Source organism: Dermacentor andersoni, chromosome 1 (genome assembly GCF_023375885.2).
Source record: "Dermacentor andersoni chromosome 1, qqDerAnde1_hic_scaffold, whole genome shotgun sequence".
Classification (NCBI taxonomy): domain Eukaryota; kingdom Metazoa; phylum Arthropoda; class Arachnida; order Ixodida; family Ixodidae; genus Dermacentor; species Dermacentor andersoni.
In genome coordinates this window covers 109833416-109855317 of record NC_092814.1, presented here as the reverse complement: position 1 = coordinate 109855317, position 21902 = coordinate 109833416, and the positions used below count along the sequence as shown (strand labels likewise).

Genomic DNA, 21902 nt, shown 5'->3' with positions numbered 1-21902 from the left:
TCACGGAGTGAAGGCAGTGGAAGAGCCATTGTGCTTATGCAAGATTTGCAAGCACTGGGCTCAGGGCATCCAACACTTGAACTGCGCTTCGAGCTGTTGGCGTATTCGAGTTGCCCACAAGCGTGCGAATCGCATTTATCAAAGACTTGAGCATTGTTACAATTCGGCGGTCATGCTCTGTCAGCTCATCTGGGTGAGGGGTGGAGCATTGTGGTGCCTTTCCTTGTTGGGGTTTTTCCACAGGGCTTATCCTTGGCAGTGGTGGCCATTCCTCATTCACGGCAGTCTTTTCAGATGCTCCGTTATCTATACACGGTTTGGAAACATTCTGCACTGAGGTTGGAGCAGATTCAACAGCAAGAGGCTGTGCGGCACGCGTATTCTTTGTGCGGAGAGCAGAATTCCTTGATGAGCGTCTGCGACGAGAACGACGTCGCCTGACGTCAGCAGCTGCTTCACGATGGGTCGACCGGTCCCTAACCATTTTCTTCAAGATGGAGAGTTCTCGCCTAACTCTAGGACAATCCTTTGATGAGGCATCGTGGGGCCCTTGACAGTTCGGACACTTATAAGTTTTTGCCTGGCAGTTGCCTGCTGAGTGTTGTGCTGCACAGCGGGAACATATAGCAGACTTTCCACAGACGGCGCTCACGTGGCCGAATTTCTGACAGTTCCTGCACTGAAGCGGCTTGGGAACAAAGGGCCGGACAGCATGTCGAAAATGACCTACCTTCACATGCGATGGAAGGCAGTCACCTTTAAAGACAATTTTCACGCATCTGGAAGTTCCGAGACGGGCCACCTGTAGTATGTGGGTCCCATGATTGGCAGGCTTTATCAAAAGTGGTAAATCCTCGCCTGAAATGGCCGCATCAATGTCATATATGACGCCTGTGGTAGTCTCTTTTCCCATCGGGATGATGGTACGGACGTTCATGCCACCGAGAACAGTGACAGCTCGCAGAGAATCTAACGCCGACGCTTGGGCGACGTCTACCGCGACAATATTCTTCCGAGGGTTGACTCGTACGTCCTCAATGCCATTTGGCAACAGTCTCTCGAGTTCAACCGATGCAACTTGCCTGTTGAGGAACCTCATGTTGTCGGTGGGTAGCACAGGTAAGAAAAGGATGGTGTACTTTGGCGAACTTTGCGGAGTCCTCATAGTAGATGTGTCCACAGAGGCCCCAAGCATCCGCCGCTTTGCTTTCTTACTCAGGACAGTCACGTAGTCGTCGTCGGAGCTGTCGTCGCTCTCGGTCGAGTCTATCAGGGTAGCCTCGCTGTCGCTCGAGAGGCTGTTCCGCTTCCTTGAGGCTGCCGACGCGGGCGCCGCTACATCAGGTCGGAGTGCGGGTGGCTCCACTTCCATTCCCGTCGGGCAGGGAACAGTTCCCCGGAAGAAAGCGAGAATTACCACAAAATACTGGTGACGGAGAACAAACACTCAGCAATAGGATCACTTCGTCGTCGTCCCCGGAAATAGATATTATATTATGTTATTATTATATAGCTCCCTGTTTTCATACAATGTTAGCTACTGCTCTTTAGTCTGGGTACGACATCCCAACATAATATAGATAAGGTTGCGAGTAAGATTGCTAGTTCAATACGAAATTAGTCTACAGTTCAACAACGCTGAATTTGTGTCCCTTTGTAACTTAATTAATGCACCTGAAAGCTCATACAGTTGTAGTTCACGCTGCAAGACCACGTAGCTGGTCCCCCTCTGTAGAGCAAAAAACTATTGATGCAACAGTATTGAAAATCGGATAAGAAGGCTATTAAAAGACGATATCATGAGGAACTGAGATATCTTGTATTACAAAAATAAATCTTAAAACTGTATTTTCTTAATTCTTTTTTTAACAAGGTGTTTCAATTTGTGTTATTGTTCGTTGCAGTATTTATTATTTTCAGTGAATTTTTGGGAACTAGCTGTGGTGATCACTGTCAATCCATTGTGTTACCTCTGTTTTTACTCAATCTACGCATATCATATTTTGTCATTTATGTCATAAATTCAAAATTTATTTAAAACTGTCTGCTAGCATCTGCCTGGGCACATGGAGCCCGTCAAACTGCCGTATGACAAGCTTTTTGTCTATGCCCCCTGCATTTCTTTTGTGCGGAACGCAGAATTAAAATGAATGAATGAATGAACGGAAGCGAATTTCGCGCACGGCGCTTTTTGTACACACCATCTATCCAACATTTTTTTCACGCACGTTACTGCTTGCGGTTTATTGAATTCATGTAGAATAAGGATATGACTCGTTAATTAGCAACATTTTCTGGCTCCCCGCCCACACATCCGCCCTTAGACTAACCCGAACACACTTCAGGCACGTTTTCGTTTCTTCTGCAGGCAGAGCTAAAGCAGTCTAATCATAATGTCTTGCAAGTGCAATGGCCTGTGTTCTCGTGTTCCCAAAGCTACCAGCGTTTGCTCTGCACAGCTATATTCTTTAAATGGGCACTAAGTAGAAATATTAGGTTAAGCTAGACTGGTGGACTACACTTCTGGAATTGCAAAGATGACAGTCTTACTGTGGGCAAAGACTTGGTAAAGGGTTTAAAACGGATGCATCAACGAAATGCGGGTGGCTATGCCCCACCATGACATTCCCGCGCCAATTCATCGTGATGTCACCGATTTTGGCAGCGCTTTCGCGGCTCTAGCTGTTAGTAATAGAAAAAGGATGACAGTGCGCTTAAAAGTAAGCAGTGACTCAGCCTAACAAGTTTTGTTAACTTATCGTGACCCGTGGAGGTAGTCCTGCGGTTATGACGTTGTACTGCTGAGTTCGAAGTCGCGGCTTCGATACTGGTCGCGGCGGCCGTATTTCAGTGTGGGCCAAATGCAAAAACACTACTGTACTTAAATTTACGGGCACGTTAAAGAACCCCAGGTGGCCCAACTTAATTCGAAAATTAATCCCCACAACGGCGTGCCTCATAATCAGATTGGGTTTTCGGTACGTATAAACCTAGAATTTAATTTTAAAATTTTCTTGTGCAAGTCAAGAAGGCCTCATTTCGTGACGTCACAGTGGCGTAATCCGCGCCATTGCTTGGACATCGCGTTTAAAAATATATGTTTTCTTTCATTTCTTCTTCTATAGCCAACCGTCCTGCGTAAGATGCCTTAAATAGAGTTGAGAAGTATTAATAAATTATTCTAAACCATCTCCGAGCTTCTATGTAGTGTCCTTTTAAACGAGGCCGCTCGTATCGGTTAATACGCGATAGTGTAAAGTCCAATGGTGTCCGCACAGAACTGCACGGCCTGTTTCGCAACAGGCAGAAACAAACAAGAAAACCGTCAAAATAAGTACCATGGCGTGCGCACATGCAACATTTATTGCAGCGAAGCGATGTTTTCGAGCTGTCAAACAGCTTGGGATACCGTAGTAAGAAACAATAACCACGAGAGTTTTTGTTTCCATGATATATATATGTTTCCATATGTTTGCATGATACATATGCTTCCCTATATATATATATATAAATATATATATATATATGTTTATATGTATATATGTATATATATATATATATATATATATATATATATATATATATATATATATATATATATATATATATATAAGTCGAACTTGAGGAGTCGTGAAAACATATGATCCGCACAGTAGAAAAGAGACCTGAAAGTACAGGGTGGTAGGAAAACAGTAAGAAAACCCATCTAGGCCCATATGCAGGGGAACGGTGCGTGATGACAATGGCGACGTCTAGTCATTTCTCTCATTCCTTGCCATATTCCCGGGAAATCCTCTTTAAATATGATATGTTATAAAATATCGCGTCGATGAGCATATTTCATTTATATATTCAGCGGCACTTGAATGATTAATTGAGCGACTGATCGGTTGTGTCGGTTTAAATACGTGACATGGAATTATGACAAAAAATACATTTTCTCTGGGACAGTTTTTCTTCCTGTCAGCCGTTTAAGGAAACGCACTAAACATGCGTGGCTTCATTTCCAGGAGCGTGAGGTAACGCTGAGCGCAACGCGCATAATTTTTCCATGATTAGAAACTCCCCCAAGTGTCTACACTCCTGGCAGGTCAGGATTGCAGTTTTCATGCACAATGTCAGCTGCGTGCATTGCGCCAATCTTCCTGTTAGCGAAGAAGAACTGGTTACATTAACATCTGAAGATATCACAACACAAATGCACACATACTTTTTAGAAGGCATTCTTGCATTATTTAAGTTACTTCAACCTATTAGCCAAAAAGAAAGTTACAGAAAGAACTAATTTCATTAAAACGCTAATTGATCAGTTTGAAGGTTATTCGATTAATCGACCAGCCCTGGAGAAAAGTTATTGTTTGGTAAAAAACTACAACAGTATGCGATCACAGCCGCAACAATGAAAGTTGTAAGGTAATGTGGGCAGCCGCGCAAGTGATAGGACGTTTTCCCTGATCTGTTGATGTAAAAACCGGCGATCATCGTAGAGTTCGGGTATCAGCAAAAGGCTGGGGTGCATTGAGACCGCTGGACTTAATGAATGGACTTGTTGAGCTCCCTTCTTGCGATGAACTTGGCGAAAGCTTTGAAGCCCTCCGATGCTTCGTCTGCTGTTGGCACAATGAGGAAATTCGGCAATAAAAAGCCGTAGCGTCCCTTGTCTCTCAATTCGACAGCTATGGAGTATTTGATTTTTGCGCCGTCGTAGACCCAATCGCTAGACGACCCAGCTGCAGAGCCTGGAAAAGAAAAAAAAAACGGCCGAATGGTAATTGGCGCACACGAATAAAAGTGAGATGAAAATCCATGGCACACACAACAAAGGCGGGAACGTGAAAGCTTGGAAGAACTAGAAGTATAGAACCAAACACCGGAAATGCATTGTCATTCACACGTCGCAAAATTTTGCAATTACTCTTCGTGTTCTAGTTGTTCGTCAGCATGAACCACGGAGGCGTGCGAACAGTCACTTTCGTTCAGCACAGACTTTAAGTAAACGGGTATACTGGTTTCATTCAAATTCCTTCTCGCGCTCCTGTCGTAGCCCATTATTCAGAATGCGCTACAATTTCCTTCTCACCTAGAAGGCTTGAAATGGTTCCCACTTGGTAATATACACCAGAACGGACCTGTATAGCTCTGGAGACAGCGCGTGCTGCTGACATCTAGAAGAAATATGTTGCATCATTCTGTTATATGTTCGGAACAGGCAGAAGGTGAAAAGAGTAGTTTGCATGCGGACGTACCTGGTCGGCGTAATCCCTGGTATAGGTGCCACGGCCGTGCCCATACGGCACCATGATGAGTTGACTGTACGAGTGGACTGTGACATACCCTTTGATTCGAGATCCTAGCTCGAGAATGGCGTCACGTATGGCACGACTTTCAGCCTCAGAAAATGCCTGCCCGCCTCGATAGATATCTGAGCACGGATGACCGCTTGTTCCAGCCCCTAGAACGAACCGGGGTAAAATTGGTATGACTAAATATGAATAGCATAAATGAGAAAGCAAATAAAAAACTCTTAATTTCAGCAAAAATATTTTGCGAGAAACAACATGAAACAAAGGATAGCTCCTCTGGCGAAAAAGAAAGACCCTACGGATAGGAACCACAGCGAAAGTGCACATCACGTATATGAGATGGAACGCACATACATCTACAATCTGCTCGAAGCAATTTCCGGCAGAGCTTATCAAGATTTCACTCTGGTGAATTGGAGTAGACGTGCTATCTTTTCCGAGATATGCGATTGGAACCGCGTTGAGCTTTAATTAAACTTATGAGTCACATTACTTATTACAACTCACCTCCGAAAGCTGAAGCAAAGTTCCTGTTCGGATCGACACCTCTGCATCCTCGCCTACCACCAGATCTGTTTTTTCTCCAAAGGCGATCCTGAAAGCGTACAGCGCAGCAAACTGGAATGCTAGCAAGAAATGGCGTGCTAGCGATTAGCGATGTGTACGAGGGTGAATATGATCGAATAAGCCTACACTTCAAATAACCTATAAGCGCGCAGGCGAAAGCAACACCGTGAATCAAAACCAAAGCGCATACTTTTTTGCATGGAAAATACGAATCCACTTGTGTTGGCCCCCCAGAAACAGAATGCAACCTCTTTCTAGGAAGTCAGTTACATTTTGGCTATTTTCATACAGTAGTTCTATTTGCTGTTGTATTCACTATTGGATGGATACACGAACATTTTAAAAACGTTCGCATTTCTCAAACTCGTGTTTTCTAAGTTCCGAACCTATAGAGCTTTGGACGATTGGAGCACGGCGTCTACATCTATGGTCACATCAGTGCGAAGGAGCACGAGGGAGCATGTGACAACCCACCTTCACTGTCGTACTGTGGGTGGCGTATGGTCCTTGTCAGAAGTTTCAAAGCCACAGTGGATGCGGCCAGACATGTCGGCAGTCACATTTTCTCCTCTGCAGAACTTTCGTTTTTCTAAAGTCCCAGAGGTTGAGAGAAACTGTGCTCCTCACTCTGACCTCCGATGTGGCAAGATTGATGTAGACGAAGCCTTCTACAAGGACTACTTGCTGGTTTCACAATGCGGGAAACTTGTAATCTACTGCCTTTTTTGGTGGTTCATAACAAAACTAGCTTGTAAGCTGCCGCCCTAGGTATAGAAAATCTTTTCGACACCCCTAACTTGTACTAAGAATTTCGATTTTGTTGTAACAGATCGTAACAGATGTAACAGATTGATTTTGAAGCTGTCAAAGAAATTGACCTTACAATGCGGCAAAACTGCAAATATAAATTACACCTAAAATCTTTAAAATACCAATTTCTAGACAAACCTTAACGTCATATCAACAAAAGTAAAACACACCAGGCCCAGGAGAGCGCGTTACAGAGCGTTGCATAAGAGGGAATTTTAGATTTTGCGCATCCAAAGTTTGGGGACGCACATATTCTGGTTAATAAAAAATGCAAATAGGTAGGCAAAAGAAAGTAAAACGGGTATAAAAGAACGCAAACAGGGCATGGCTCTTTGGGCACGCAAATGTTCCTTTTTGTACACAAAGCCGTTTGGGTGGGCAAAATCTAACATTTTTGAGGTCATAGAAACAGTTGCAGACGTGCTGCTGCAGCAGCCGGAACCAAAGGCGTGTTCTAGAGGATCATTTCCAGCACATACACAATCACTACGCGTGAGCGGAATGCTTGGTGAGAGGAAGTGAGAGGAATGCGGGAGAGGGAGCGACATAACTGAGTAAGAGACAAGGCCTTACCGACGTGAAAGTATACGCATATCCGTCGGGATTAACGACGGGGAAGATGTAGAAGTCGAAGGTCTGCAAAATCGTCGTGATGGTGCTGTCTGAACCATAGCCCGTTGTCATTTTGTGCAGAAAGTAAAGCAGCGACGCCGGTGATACCCATTCGCGCGCGTGGATTCCACCGTCGAACCAAAGGACCGGCCGGTTACTTCCGGTGCTCAGCTGCCAGAGAAGGGCACCGAAACGGTGAATCAGCCATCGCCAAGCGTGACATGTGCACATGCTTGACAGTGCGAAGGTAATATGTTACTTGGCACGTTAATAAGTTTGTAATCAATTATTTACGAAGCACCACACAAACTCACTGCTCTTAACACCCTGAAAATAACAATGGGAACCCAACAACTAAGTCAAATAAACTGATATTGGTTACTGATGGTAATAAAATGAACATCGGGGTAAGGAGGTCCATTCAGAATAACTCTCTGGTCCCGTAGGCTATCTGAACTGTGGAAACGTACTTTTGTTATTTGATCGGTGACTCAACTTGCAGTTATCTAGAATAATAATATGTCTCACGAGTGCCGTGAAACTCTACCAAACCAGATCTATAAATGATAGTACAAAATGTATTCTTACAATCACTCCTTTGATCGGCCTTCCTTCCTGGGTCATTCCGATATTTCTCACTGTGGCAATGTGGCTGTGCTTTTGTGCCAAGAGGTCCAAGTACCCTGTTATCTAAAGTAAAAAATATATTGTGTATGTTTGTGTTCTTTTTATCGTAAACTTAACCATTTGTCATGGATGTTCACTAGTAGACACATTTGCTCTTTGCGACGGGTCAGTTAGAGAAAGCAATGGTATATTTTTTGGATTAACGCTATTAATTTTATTAATTGATTGCACTATATTCAGTTGTGACACTAACAAAAACAGCTTAATTTTCGCAAACGAACATGATGTTCTACGGGCGACGGAAGCTGGCACTTAAAGACCAGCACCTTTTTGCCGCTTTAGCAGTTTTTTTCCCTTCAAAGCACTCAGAACTATGTAACCGATATGTGGTTATATCCCTTTGTGCCTTTTGGCACTCAGTCGAATTCGCGAACGTGAGCTGCGAGATGAATGGATGCTTATAGATGTTGGCTCATCCGTTGTTTCGAAAACAACTGTGTTGAAAACATCGTAAATCGTAGGTTGGACATACCTCTTCGACACGGTGATATTTGTCAAAAGCGTAGTGTGTTATATCTCTCTGTTCTAAAAAAACACCAGGTTGATTTTCTTCCTCTTCTCTGTCTATCCACCTAGGGGAGAAAAGTCCGGTTTAGTTGGTATCTGGTGGATGGATGTATATAGATTGTGCTTAGTAGAATTGTGCTCGCGTTATTGAGTTGTATATGTGTAGATTAGTATGAACCTTACGTGAAACAAAGAAATAGAACAACTAGCAGACGTCTTTTTGTTTGTTTTCAATCAGTATGCTAGAAGTGGTACCGTTGTATGTCGTCCGTGATGATGTGGTACTCTATGCCAGCATTCTTGAGTATATTTTGTACTTTTTCAATCAGTCCCGGAGGAATCAGGATGCTCACATTGCGATTCAGTGTGGGCGCACTCCAAAAGTCAACCTGCGAAAAAGCCAGAGCGTCGACCCTGAATGAGTTTTGGTTGTTTGATATTTGAAGGAGCACGCTTCCTTTCGCAGCAATCCACGCGCCTTAGACGCGCGTAATAATAAAGCGTCAAAAAAAGCTGAGTGTAAGGAGCGACTGTGATGCCAGGCATAACTGGCACATGCGGCCACTTGTTTAATAATACGGCATTTCTAGCAGCCATCGACATAATCGGCGTGTCTTTTTATGTTTGTTTGTTTGTTTTCACCCGGACACAAGCAGTTACGACTTACCTCCATATTTTCTCTGAGTGCGCTGATGACATCCAAGGTTGTAGTGTCATTACCGATGTAAACGGTAAACAGCTTGTAACTGTCAAACGAAATGTCACTGTTAGCGTCTGGAAATGTTTCATCAACACACAAGAGAGAAGTGATCTTCCTTTTTTCCGCTTTATTTTCCTTACTTGGTGTAGCGACGCTTGTGCGGCTGCATCGGCTCTTCGGCCGCGATCTCGGGCATGTCGTCCGATGCCCGCAGCTGCGGCTCAGAAGAAACGACTGTGGTGTTGGAGTCTGCCGCTTCCTTGGTCGGGTTCAGCGCGTCAACGATGGGCGCCACGGCGGCTTCGAAGGCGGGTCGCACTTGGTCGCGTACGTTGGTAGCAGCGTCCACTGCTGGCTTGGTGAAGCGGTTGATCGCGGTAACCGGATCGAAAAGCACCGGGAATGGGCTCAATGGGGTCTGAGATTCGTTGCGATTGGCTTCCAGGGCTGGGAGAGCCACTGTTTTGGCGTCCGTCTCAGCGCCAGTCTCGTGTGTTCTGACCTCGGGAGCTACGCTATCCTGAACAGTCGTCGATGAAGCTGTCTCAGCAGGGACAACAGTTTGCGTTTCCCTGTGTGGCTCTTCATCACCTGTGGGGTTTGCCGGAGACGTCGCACTACCTTCCGACGTTGACGGTTGCGCCACTGTAGTAGCGGAGACATTTTGAGTCGCTCCACCTTTTCCCGGACTGAGGGGACCTAAAACAGGTGAGAGTGCAGCTCCGATTACTGGTCGTATCTGATCCCTCACGGAAGCTGCAGCGTCAATGATGGGCTGAAAGACACTTCTGATCGGTCCAAAAGGATTAAAGCCGCCGCCACTTTCAGTTGCAGTCGCCGTTTGATTTTTGGTGGTGTTATCGGTCGACGTTGACGGTGTTTCTGCGTCAGATGTTGGAACGGCGGCTTGAGGTGCGGAGGCTGGCGAAACTACAGGTGAAACTTGTGTCGAAGGGTCCACTTGGCTGGAACCGCTCGCGACAGTGTCGGGTGTCTGTTTGGCCTCAGCAATGTCTAATTCCTGAGCATTTATTTCAGGTGTATCTGGGCTGGCAATTTCCCTGGAGGTCTTAAAGCCTGTAGGCTTCATTTCGTCAGCAGTTTCCTGTATAGTTTTGCTGTGTGCTTTAGTGGACTTGTGCGCGTCCATCTTGACGTGTGCGGGCTTTGATACATCTGACTTGGATGCCTTGGTTTTAGGACTGCCAGTGTTACTCATAGCATGAGCTATAGTGTCTTTTTCATACTCGTGCTTAGTGTCCTCGCGTTTGCTAATTTTGTGGTAATTTTCTGGACGGTTTTCATTTGTTGCTGATATCACTGTAGTGACCTCATGTAGGGTCACAGCAGAAGCCTCGCTCGACTTTTTGCCATCTTCAGTAACGGCGTATTCTCCTTGCCCTGTAACATCGGCGTTGGTGTTCGTAGATTCTAGGTGCCCTGGCGTAAGCTCAGTGTTTGATACATCATCTACCACAGGCGTCGATTCAACCTTGTCGGTAGATTTGTGTCCATCGTCAGTAGTGGTTACATGAGTATTGCTGTTGTCATCAGACAAGGTGACGTCCTTGGGCAGTTCAACAGCGTCATTCAGAGTTCCAAAATCTTTCACATCCTCTATTATTCCCTTCAACGGCTTTGCAGGCTCTTGTGGCGTGACAGCTGAAGGACTGGCAGTAGTGGCGTCGTTGCCGAGTTCAACATTTGGGCTCTCGAGAGGCTTGTCCTGGGAAACAGCGTCTTTCGTCTCGCTTTTAGCCTCGTCTTCGACTAACGCGGGCTTTTCATCATTATTCAGCTTTACTGACTTTTTAAGCTGAACAACGGAGTCCTTGCCCGCTGTGTCATGAGTGTCGACGTGCTGAGTGGCTTGAACAGCAGAGCCGTCGCTCGCACTCTGTTTCTTGGTCGTCAGAGATGGGTCATTGCTCACTGACCGGACGCCTTCTAGTCGTTCTCCCTGTTTCGATTCACCAGAAGACTTGGGTTCGACAGAGACAGTGACATCAGGACTTGCGTGGGTGACGGGCTGCGCCAGCCGGTCCGGGGCTTCTTCCGGCTTCAGTGGGGTCGGCAGCGTCGGCAGCGAGAGCGCCGTTGTCACCATCGCCAGCGTGAGGAGGATCTTAAAGGTTCCCATCTTCTTTTCTTGGCACCGCAGGACCGGGTTTACCTTAAAGAGACCAGGAAGCGCTGTTGTTTATTCTCATTTTATGTCCGGCACATAAATATTCGCTCATTCGTGACCACAATGCCAGTTCACTTGTTAATGTTCTCAGCATTCTTTGATAATCGTGCAGTAAACCACAACACAGTCTAGAGCGAAATTATTGGGGTGCCAAGTACATAGTCGAAGCACATGTTCAGATGAACATCGCTGCATAGTAAAACGTGCTGAGTGGTACGCAGTAGAGGTATGAATTGCAGCAAAACCGGTGCCCGTCTGAGATGGAGACCACGACTCCTGCATGGGTCTTTTGAAAGCGCCTTCCTTCTCGTCTCGCGTGATTGTTCAAACAGTTGTTCAAGCATTCACTGTACACTTGATTTGACATGATCAAGGTATTATTACGGTGCGCACGTTCATCGGCACTCAATTTCTTCACAGTTTAGCGGAGTCACGAGTGCTATTTGCCTGTTTTATATAATAAACGTTGTGCCAATATTAAGGTATGCAACATGCGTCTCAATGCTTGTGTCAGTCATCGGGAGCATTCTTAACGCTCAGACGCACACGATTCGGGATGAATCGCGGGGTGCGCGTTAAAGAGCATTACAGGCCTCGCGTTAAATGCCCGAGATGAGGTAAATATTGAGTCTTGCACTGTTCAGACATAACTGCCATGACCATAATTTAATTTAAGAAGAATACTGGAGACAGAGACTACATCTTTGTGCACACAAATGTTTTTATAGGTGCCGTAACTAAGACCAGATTAACGAAGGAGTAACGAGACGCTGTGCAAATATCTGGGTATACGAGTACACTACTACGAAATGTGTCGTTTCATAAACATAACAACGTATTTGCTGCTTTATTTACTCAATGTAGAGAGGACAATTCCGAAACCCGCCGTGGCGGCGTACTGGCTTTGGCATTGCGCTGGCAAGCTCGTGGCCGGGGGATCAAATCCCGGAAACGGCGGCCGCATTTCCATGGGGGCGAAATGCAAGAAAACGCCCGTGTATCGTGCATTCGGTGCACGTTAATGAACCCCAGGTGGTCAAAATTAATCCGGAGTCCCCAAATACGGCGTGCCTCATAATAATATTGTGGTTTTTTTCAGGTAAAAGGCCCAGAATTTAATTATATTAATGCCAACTGAGATGCCTATAGAAGCCCTACTTTTTTGACAAAATACCGTTAACGCCGCAAACATGTCGCGAGAAGCGTCGAAGGAGGCGTGCAGTTGCGCAAGACTTCCGTTAGTCGTGCCCAGCTGCGGCTGCGCGAGATCGGGAAAACAACGGCAACGGGAGTCGCTAAGTATGGGCACGAGTTATTCAATTAAAAGATGAATGAGACGAATTAAAAGCGAAATGAGACAGGTGCACAAAACCATTCTTTCTCTGGCATATACAGGGTGTCCCAGCTGACTTTAGCCAGAGATTAAAAATATGGAAATGCCACGTAGCTGGACAGAACAAAGGTGGTAGTGTTTGCAGTCACTTGGAGATACCCAAACTATTTTTTTTTTCATTCCGCCTAATTGGATAACTAGTCTAAAATGATTAATCAACTTCTAAAATCTTATAGTTAGATTAAAAGTGTCAACGAGAAAATTCTGCGGCGACATGAAAAAATCCCGATACAGCTTTCTGTTGCTCAATGCGTGCTTCATAAAAGTGTTTTTCCGAGTGTGAAAGATGCCCGCGAATACATGCAAATTGCCTCGAGCGGCCATTCGCGCGGCAATTTTGTGTACATTTGCGGGCTGCTTTCATGCTCGCAAAAATGTTTTTATGTAGCACGTATTGAGCAGCAGAAAGTTGTATAGGGAGTCTTTCATGTCGCTGCACAATTTTCTCATTGACACTTTTCATCTAATTATAATATTTGGGAAGTTGATTAATTAATTAAGACTTTTTATTAAATTAGGTGAATAAAGAAATAGGTTGAGTATCTCCAAGCGACTGCAAACAACTATAACTTTGTTGTGTCCAGCTACGTGGCATTTGCATAATTTAAAGCTCTGGCTAAAGTTAGTTGGGACACCCTGTATATTTTTTTGCATACTTTTCCTATTTCTCACTGCTCAATATACTATCAGCAATAGATTGATGACGTTCAGGCGTCTAAATTAGCCACTCATGCTAAATAATTTAGGAACTTCCTTGTGTACTTTAGTGCATGCAACAAGACTTTCGGAGTGAGTCTAAGATTATTTGTTTCCTTACCCGGTTAATGAATAATTTTACTTCCTATAAACGGCTGTCAACATTGCGGCACAAGCTTTCTCATAAAGTGCACCACAGAGCATTGATTTACTTGTTTTGCGCTTCTCGCCTTTCTTACTTGTTTTCTCTTTTATGTTCAGGCGTTGCTACGCTATACGCCGTATGTATAAACATGTTTTCTCGCGCACATACGATGCCACCTTGAGTACCCAGGAGCTTTGCTTTAAACTGCAGACTACCTGCCCTACTTTGACGCCATTTCTTTAATCGAAGTTACTTGTGTGTGCGTGTGTGCGTGTGTGTGTGTGTGTGTGTGTGTGCGTGCGTGTGTGTGTGTGTGCGTGCGTGTGTGTGTGTGTGTGTGTGTGTGTGTGTGTGTGTGTGTGTGTGTGTGTGTGTGTGTGTGTGTGTGTGTGTGTGTGTGTGTGTGTGCGTGTGCGTGTGTTCATGTGTATGCTTTAAGGTAAGACTTGCCATTCAACATTACCAGCAACAACTGTGATTTCTTAATTTCATAACGGAGAAAAAAAAACGGACAAGACGGACAACACTAGTGCAGCCCTTACACGTGCTGATGGGCGCTCTTTTATAATTTCGTACTAGTTTAACGAACCGATTCGCCCAACAACATGCCTTGTTGACGCAGTCTCTCATGTTCCGCTGGCAGCTCCGAACCCTCCCGGAGAGTCACTTTTACGACATTGCGAGATCTCCCTTATCACTGGCGACAAAGGGGCGTTCACACACACACACACACAAAAAAAAAAAAAAAAAACGGCGCAGAGGTGACTGCACTATCGTAAGGTCCGCGTTCCGACTCCGTCACTACGGCGACGGCAGTCTGACTTGTGCGTTCAGGCTTCGCTGCACGTTTAACACGTCAATGACGGCACGATGAAAGAACCGTACTCCAAACACACCACATTGATTTATATGCAGTATGGCGTCCCGTTAATCTTAACAACTTGCGGATTTTCACGTCTGCGACTTCGTATGGAAGCGTTCCGCGCGTCGAATGGCGCCGAATCTAATAGCTATCACATTGCTGTTCCTTACCGCGTAATCCTTTGAAGGCTGGAAGTGGAGCGTAATTAGGTTAACACGTATAAGGCGGGTCACTGTTCCGGCGGACAAACCTGCTCTTGTGAAGGCGCCGTTGTCATCGACGGGGTGTTCATTTCTTAAGGTAATATAGTGCGATGACGTCAGTGGCTACGACTTGTACGCATATTAAACACTTACACGATTATACAGGCGTCTTGGTTTTTCTCATACAGACCTCCGCCGCAGCCAACAACGCCAGTGGCATCACCAAAAGTTAGCGACGTGCCATATGAAACCAGCGAGATACGGATTACAGGAATTCCTTGGCGAGAGCAGATCCACCCACTGATACAACGCGGGCTCAACTCTCAGCAGTGGCAGTCACTTTCCGGCTATGGCACAGTGCTAAAACTCTTCAGTTGCGCACTTTGGCTGTGTGTTTAAAGATCCCCAGGTGGCCAAACTTAACCCTGAGCCCTCCAATACGGCGTCTCTCATAGCCCCTACGTTGACTTGGGACGTTCCACTCAATCGATCGATCGATCAATCAGTCAATACGTCCGCCTGACTTTCTTGGGCGCATTAACCTTTGTTCAACTCTACTTCGCAGTTTAACCACCCCTCATTTGGTCTTGTATGTCGATTCTGTCCATTGAAAACTTGAGTGATCAGGTATAGATCTCGGCCCCATTGATGCCATATTTCTGTCGTGGGCAAACCCCCCCCCCCTTTTTTTTTTTAAATTTCTCCCTCTAGAAAAATAAAAGGTGGCTGTGGTAAGTTCGTGAAAATATACTATAGCGTAAATTTGAAGATAAGGACATTTCGCGAGATAAGCGGAGCAGCTAGCGTAGGCGCGAGCTCAAGCTCGGTGAATGTTTTCGATGGGCGATACAGCCTGAGAGCTCAATTGCCTACGAAGTGCGGAAGGTGACGTAGTATGCAAGCAAAAAGCAAATAAAAAATATCGAACTGTGTCAAACTAGAGGCTTTTGGCAGCTGCGGACTGTGCAGCGTAGCCTCGGCTGACAGTACCATGTCGTGTGACGTGCGGGACATTTTAATCAAAAAGAGCACGGGAACTCGTCATTCAGCTTAGCGAGCTGAAGCAATATTTGTCACTGGTGGCTCGCAGCGAGTTCTACGCACGAGTACAACTAGGCTCGATCACCGCGAAATGGTACGGGCCCGAATGGAAAGAGCGTGCGGGAGAGCCGTTCTTCATGCATGTAACAACAATTTGTGCATGCTGCTAGTCTCTCATGCAATGTTCCCAGGAATATATATATATATATATATATATATATATATTGTTTTCAAATGTATTCTTTTTTCTTACACAAATGCCAAATTTTGTTTAAAAAAACAGACAGGCTGGTTTGTCTGCGAGATCGGGTGGAAAGATTGGAAGCATTTCCTTCCTGCTGCTCTTTTTTACTTCTATAGGGTCTAAGGCATTATGAGGGATGAAACTTATCTCAAATAAAAGAAACATCCTACTGATGAACATGAAAGGAATGAAATAGAAACAAATAAAGGAGAAAGGAATGTGACGCTTAAGCGTGAGATTAAAAAAAAGAAAAGAATTAGAAGTTTTGAAACGCATACACGCTGTCAGTACTTCGAGGCTATACAGGTCGCACGTAACAAGATAATTCTGCAAAAAACACCATGCCCTCTTTACAATGTCCGGAGAAGGCCACGGTCCGAGAATAATTCAAAAGGAGAGCGCATGAGTCCCCATAGCCCTAAGCTTGACGCAGAGTTCTCGCCTCTGTTGGGCACGAAAATTACAAGTTAACAGCGCATGTGAGCATCTCGTTAACCACGAGCACAACATGAGGATTCAGTGTGCCCAATTTTAAGTGGGAAATGGTTGGTGAAGGTCGCAGCTAGCCGTAATAGATGAAACAAAGTTTCCAAGTTACTCGCTAAAATAACAGAAAATTTTAATTTCACTTCAGAGTCCAACGCATGCAGTATCAATCTCTTCTCTGCGTCGTCGAAACTTCTAAAAGAAAAAGGTTGTCATGGAAATGCGTTCGAAGCTTACATTCAGATAGAAGCAGCAAAGTTGGGGTGGGGCATGGATGTTGGCGTCGCGACAAAAAGGAATGAGAGAAGAAACATATCTATTGGGATCTCTAAACTGAAGCCTTTCACCAGTACGTTCTTACGAAAGGTAAGCGGGCCACTTTCCGTGTGACGGATGCTGCCTTCAGGCTGTGTGCTCCCGTGGGAATCCCGTAGCTTTTGTAGCGCCCTGAAGTTCTATACTGACGGGCGAACCACACTCATTATTTTGAGCTCCATGGCCAAAGAAGCATCACAACACAGCCGTGCACTTAAGCATACCCTGTAGATCATAGGTCAGTAAGCTCACGACCTTAACCTATGCCACCTGCGCTAGTAGTGGCGTACACAAAACCATAGTGAGACTGAAGCGAAGAAGTCAACTAAGCCGTCAGCGAAGCTGGGTTAAGGCTAGCCACATTATCATTTCGGGCAAGCGTATCTTAAAGACATGAGGAGATCATAGGCTCAAACCATCAGTTCATTCAGTGAACAACCAAGTACGGGCTAATGGCCTCCACTCACCTTCTCACCAACTGTCAGAAAAGCCTGCAGACAGGACACTACATGTTACTTGTCCAGCCTAATATATTCCGCAATGAACTATGTAGGATTCACGAAAGAACAATGAACTATGCAAATTGCAAATGCATCGTACGACAGCATGATGACAGTTCCACTTCGTGCCATGACTTCCTCAAATAAGGTAACTCATTCGCGGGCACCAGTAAGCGCAGTGTGTTCAACAGCAATCGGTGATTTTTAAGTAGCTCTCTTCACGAACCGTGCATGTTTTTTTGACTTTCATTCGCCCCAGCGACTGATTCAAGCTGCCTTATGACCAGCACAGCACGATCAACGCAGCGAGTGAGAGCCAAAGACGGATTATCTTCAAGAGAACCACTTCGACAACGCCCACGGAGTAGTAAGCGTTCGATGACTGTCCAACACAATAATTTTTTTTCGCAATTAGTGCGCTAACCTGATTGCGTGAGTGTTAGTAACTATCACTGTGTCTTGACGCACGACAACACTGACGCCTTTTCACCGCGATGCGCAGAGGCAACGTGGGCATGGAGCCCGGGAACGAGCAAGTCCTTACCGGCCAGGAAACACGTCCAGTGCGCTCGACGCTCTTCCAGCGTTCTGAGCCACGCTGCTCCTGGTCAGCACCTCTGTTATCTGGTGGTGTCCTAGGTGGCCCTAGTGGTGCTGTTCCGGTATGCTGGGTCAATGCTCTGTTGCCTCGCCCGAGGAGCAAGCTAGGTGGAAAGGCGAAAAAAAAAGGCGAAGAAGAAGAAACTCCGAGGGATTAAACGAAAGAGAGATGCGGCTTAGGAAAGAGTTTATCACTCTCGTAACCGAAGCTCGAGGAGAAACGAGTCTTTGTATAGAGTAGCCCGGGCGGACACACTAAGTGCGTAAACGCACGAACACAGGCACGCACTTATGCCCAGTGCGCGCCGGAGATCTAAACAAGCAGAAAAGAGCGGAATTAAACAGCCCGCGTACAAGAGAACTGGTTTGGAAGTCCGGCGAGATTTTTGGACGTCGCGGACCCGCGCGGCTGTTTGCAGGCTGGCGCAACGTCATGCTGCGTGAAGAATCACACTGGTCTGCTGCCGTGTATTCCTCGTGCGTCCGGTGTCGCCCAGAATGCAATATATGGCAAAAGCAGCGCAACCCGGTGTGAACAAACCCCGGGACAGGTTTGCAATATATGCTCAGCCGACTGCTCACGCGACGTCGTTTCTCCGTGGGGTCGGCACCGCGGGAAAGGGGTCGTTTTCTGCGCCAGACACGCACATCGAGCCTGCCCGGGCTTTCTCGAGGCTGCAGCACCTCGAACCCCGCACCATTTGACCTTGGCCGTGACCACGCATAGGTCGAATGCGACGACCGACGTCTGTCGTTGTCTACCGGAAGTATCGCCCCCAGTCTGCGTGCACCTCTGCCGAGTTGTGCGCAGTGAATCACGCAGCATACACGCCACCATAAATTGTCTGCTGCGCGAAAACCGGACGCTGTCCTCTCTTGGTAGGTGAAGGTATAGCTTGGGAGCGGGACGGAGAAGGTGAAAGCCCCCTTCCTTCTTCTCCGTTTCACCTTAAAAACGCCAAAGTCTTCCGTGTTGGTCTCCAGTGAAGGTGATAGTGTCACCGCTCCAGGGGCCGAATTCACAAAGGTTTTCATTCGTAAGCGCTGTTTTTCATTGGCTGATCGCCTTCACTAATAATATGTCCTACATCAGAATTCGCTGGTACGAACGCTTTCAGCGTAAGAACGCATTGTGAATTCGGGCCCAGTAGTATAAAAATACCAGCAATAATCTACCTTTTTCTTCTTCTTATTTTTTTTAAGGCTGCTCCCGTTATAAAACGGGAAAGCTTTCAGAAGGCGCTGGAGGCGGGAAATAGACAGCTGTTTATTAATGCAGGTTTTGTGTACCACATTCTTCCGCGATGCTTGTTTTCGACGGAGTCTTGCATTTCGAAGTCTTACTCTTAGCATTCTTGTGCATCTTCCGTTACTGCAATGTCTTGTTTAACGTAGTGTTATATTCAACGCAATTTCTCATTATGCTACCACGCGCGCTCAATTCTTTCGGATAATTGTAGCTCTTCAGCAGATACACAGAAAGTGTTCATAGGCGGCGTCATGTAGGCTTCAGCCAAGTTCTCATATACCCCTTCGCAGAGTTTCAGCAAACATGATTCGCTCCTGGTTGTTAGCCCACAAATGAAACAAACTTAGTTTGCACTCAAGCCGCATGTCTTCTCCGTTTTCCACTGCATACTTGAATCATGTTATATATGAGTGTCAGCATGTCATTGCAGTCACCTGACACGCAAGTTCTGAAGGGAAGAAGCATGTATAATTGCAGCTACACATGGCAGGACAACCGTTTCCCTCACATGTGCAGATTTCGGTCAGTTTTGAAATGAACGCAAACTATCAAAGTGATATCGCAACAGGACAAAAACAAGAAGTTCGTCATACTTATATACATGGCCACATGGCCAAGTTGCTAACCGGCTGCCCTCGTTAATGGATGAACGCAGTGAAGAGGATAGAAAACTAGGCGTAACGCTTATGTTACGTCAATACGCTTTCAGTTTTCAGTGCGCTGTTATTATTAGCCGTGAACGCAGTAATTTGCACGCCTAAAAATTTGCATCCCCAGATTCGAACAAGTGCCCATTCTTGGGGAAACGATCGCATACTTATCAATGTTTTGGCGCAGAATCTACAAATAGCACACAGAGACACGAACGGGCTGGGTGCTTTTTGTAGATCCTGTGCTAAAACATTAATAAGCATGGATTACCAAATAGCCCGAACCAACGATTTACTCAATCGCATATTTGTTGGGATTGCTGTGTGTTGATTTTTTTCCCTTCAGCTATTTCTATATTTATATTTTCACACTTGACACTTGACAACTCTGTTTTTCAACCTGCTCGTCAGTGAATTACACCTCTCCGCTCCTAAGAAACAAGAAAAAAATCACGGAGTTTGAAAGGGCTGTAAAGAAACCAAGCGGCATCGTCGCATCTACCACGCTGGGACCATTCCGCCGCAGCTGGCTGTGTGCACAAAACACTCTTGTCCTGACTCTACTAGCTGCTCGAACTGACCATAGAATAAAGAACTAGTTTAAGTGGCATAAGCAGTACACTCAGATAGAAAAGAAAGTCACAGTTTCGCCCGACAGGCGAAGCATAGATTGCGATAGCAAATTATTAGCTTACAAAGTAGGTTATTTGTTTTATCAACTGCATACACTGCTATAAACATTCGCTTACTAACTAAACTAACAAGCGTGTTCTCACGCATACACAGGCAAACAAGCGAATATCTCACTGGATGACCACGGACACTCGCTGCCAGAACGCTGGCGTGATGTACATACAGCGGCAGCGGCGGCGAGCGAATTTCCCTTCGTGCCACCTCTCTCCTGAACGCGAACTAGGCGCGCGATAACACAGCGCACACAAATTCACAAAGCTTTTCGTTCGTAAGAGCCATTTGTCATTGGCCGGCTGCCTTCGCTAATAACGTGTTCAACTTCAGGATTGGATCACATTAGGATAATTCTAGCGTAAGAGCTTTTCGTGAGTATACGGGGCTAGCGGCCGAATTCACGAAGGCTTACTTCGTAAGTCCTGCTTGCCATTGGTCGGCCGCCTTCACTAATAATATGACCATCGTAATTACCATCGACTGGCGGCTGCGAGCCTATATATTGTATACTTTTCAAATTACCAGGCTTATGTAGTACATTATTCAGATGTTTAATCTTCTCAAGTGGCACCTTGGGATTGAAAATGACAGAGTGTCATGAAAAGCCAACTTCGTGGTTAGGCATGTGCGGAGCCAAGAATTCAAATGTACAGCTTAAGCTCACATTCTGGAGATGTCAGGATGTTTGCGAGCTATCCATAAAAAATAAAGAAAAAGAAGGAGTTCTGGGGGATTGGGGGGGGGGGGGGGGGGTTGCTGTACGAATAATCCGTATTTTTTTCCCCCTCAAAGCAAACATTCATCTTACGACAACCCTAACGTTGCCGTTACCTATGACTGTCATCCTGACGTGTAATTTAGTGAAAACAAAATTTCAACCATTTTTTTAAAGAGTTAAAAGGTTTTAAAAGACATACATGTGGAGGTATGTTCAATCCATTTGCAGCGAGGGTTCATTACTGACCTAGAAGTGTACTTTCAGTCCTCACTGCGAAGTGCTTCATTCAGTTAACCTGTTTGTTTATATACTCCTAGTCTAATTAGCTGTCGCTATTACTTTGGATTTCCTTCGTTGCTATTGCTTTTTTTCCCGTAAATTAGGGAATTTTGGCCATCATCCAGGTTTTCCAGCGACAGCAGTTGAAAGCTCGAAACATGGAGCAGTTGCTCTGTCCGTCCGCTTGACCCATACCGTCCAGCTTTCCCGACCCGCCTTCCGAACCGCATGTATATATATATATATATATATATATATATATATATATATATATATATATATATTGACACGTGTACTTATCTTTATCGGGCGACGACGTTTCACCGCCTAACAAATGTTATCGCACAGCGCGGGACGCGCCTGCATGTATCCGATGTTTCTGGAAAAGTATCGATGCTTCTATCAGCTGTCTGTTGTCGCCGAACCTTGCGTTATCTGATTTCATCGCGTGACGCGAATG

General features: G+C 45.6%; 2 protein-coding genes across 2 annotated transcripts in view; both read right to left on the bottom strand.

Moving 5' to 3' along the window:
- Window positions 1–9235, bottom strand: part of LOC126543306 (uncharacterized) — a 28653-nt gene extending 19418 nt beyond the window's left edge. Inside the window, exons 1-9 of the mRNA XM_055077922.1 lie at window positions 9154–9235; window positions 8742–8875; window positions 8452–8551; window positions 7881–7982; window positions 7254–7463; window positions 5811–5898; window positions 5247–5452; window positions 5081–5165; window positions 4539–4739 (exon numbers count right to left, since the gene is read on the bottom strand). Of these exons, the coding sequence (XP_054933897.1) occupies window positions 4539–4739; window positions 5081–5165; window positions 5247–5452; window positions 5811–5898; window positions 7254–7463; window positions 7881–7982; window positions 8452–8551; window positions 8742–8875; window positions 9154–9159 (1132 nt within the window). The 5' untranslated portion in view covers window positions 9160–9235. The remainder of the gene's footprint in view (window positions 1–4538; window positions 4740–5080; window positions 5166–5246; window positions 5453–5810; window positions 5899–7253; window positions 7464–7880; window positions 7983–8451; window positions 8552–8741; window positions 8876–9153) is intronic.
- A 63-nt stretch (window positions 9236–9298) lies between these two features.
- Window positions 9299–17904, bottom strand: LOC129380556 (uncharacterized). Its single transcript, XM_055061887.2, has 2 exons — window positions 17804–17904; window positions 9299–11359 (listed from the first exon to the last, which is right to left on the bottom strand). The coding sequence occupies exon 2, from the start codon at window positions 11324–11326 to the stop codon at window positions 9323–9325; it is 2004 nt and encodes a 667-aa protein (XP_054917862.1). The 5' UTR covers window positions 11327–11359; window positions 17804–17904; the 3' UTR covers window positions 9299–9322.
- Window positions 17905–21902: the final 3998 nt, after the last annotated feature.

Bases quoted from the DNA above. Each gene is read 5' to 3' on its own strand.
- LOC129380556 (XM_055061887.2), bottom strand. From the start codon at position 11,326: ATGGGAACCTTTAAGATCCTCCTCACGCTGGCGATGGTGACAACGGCG.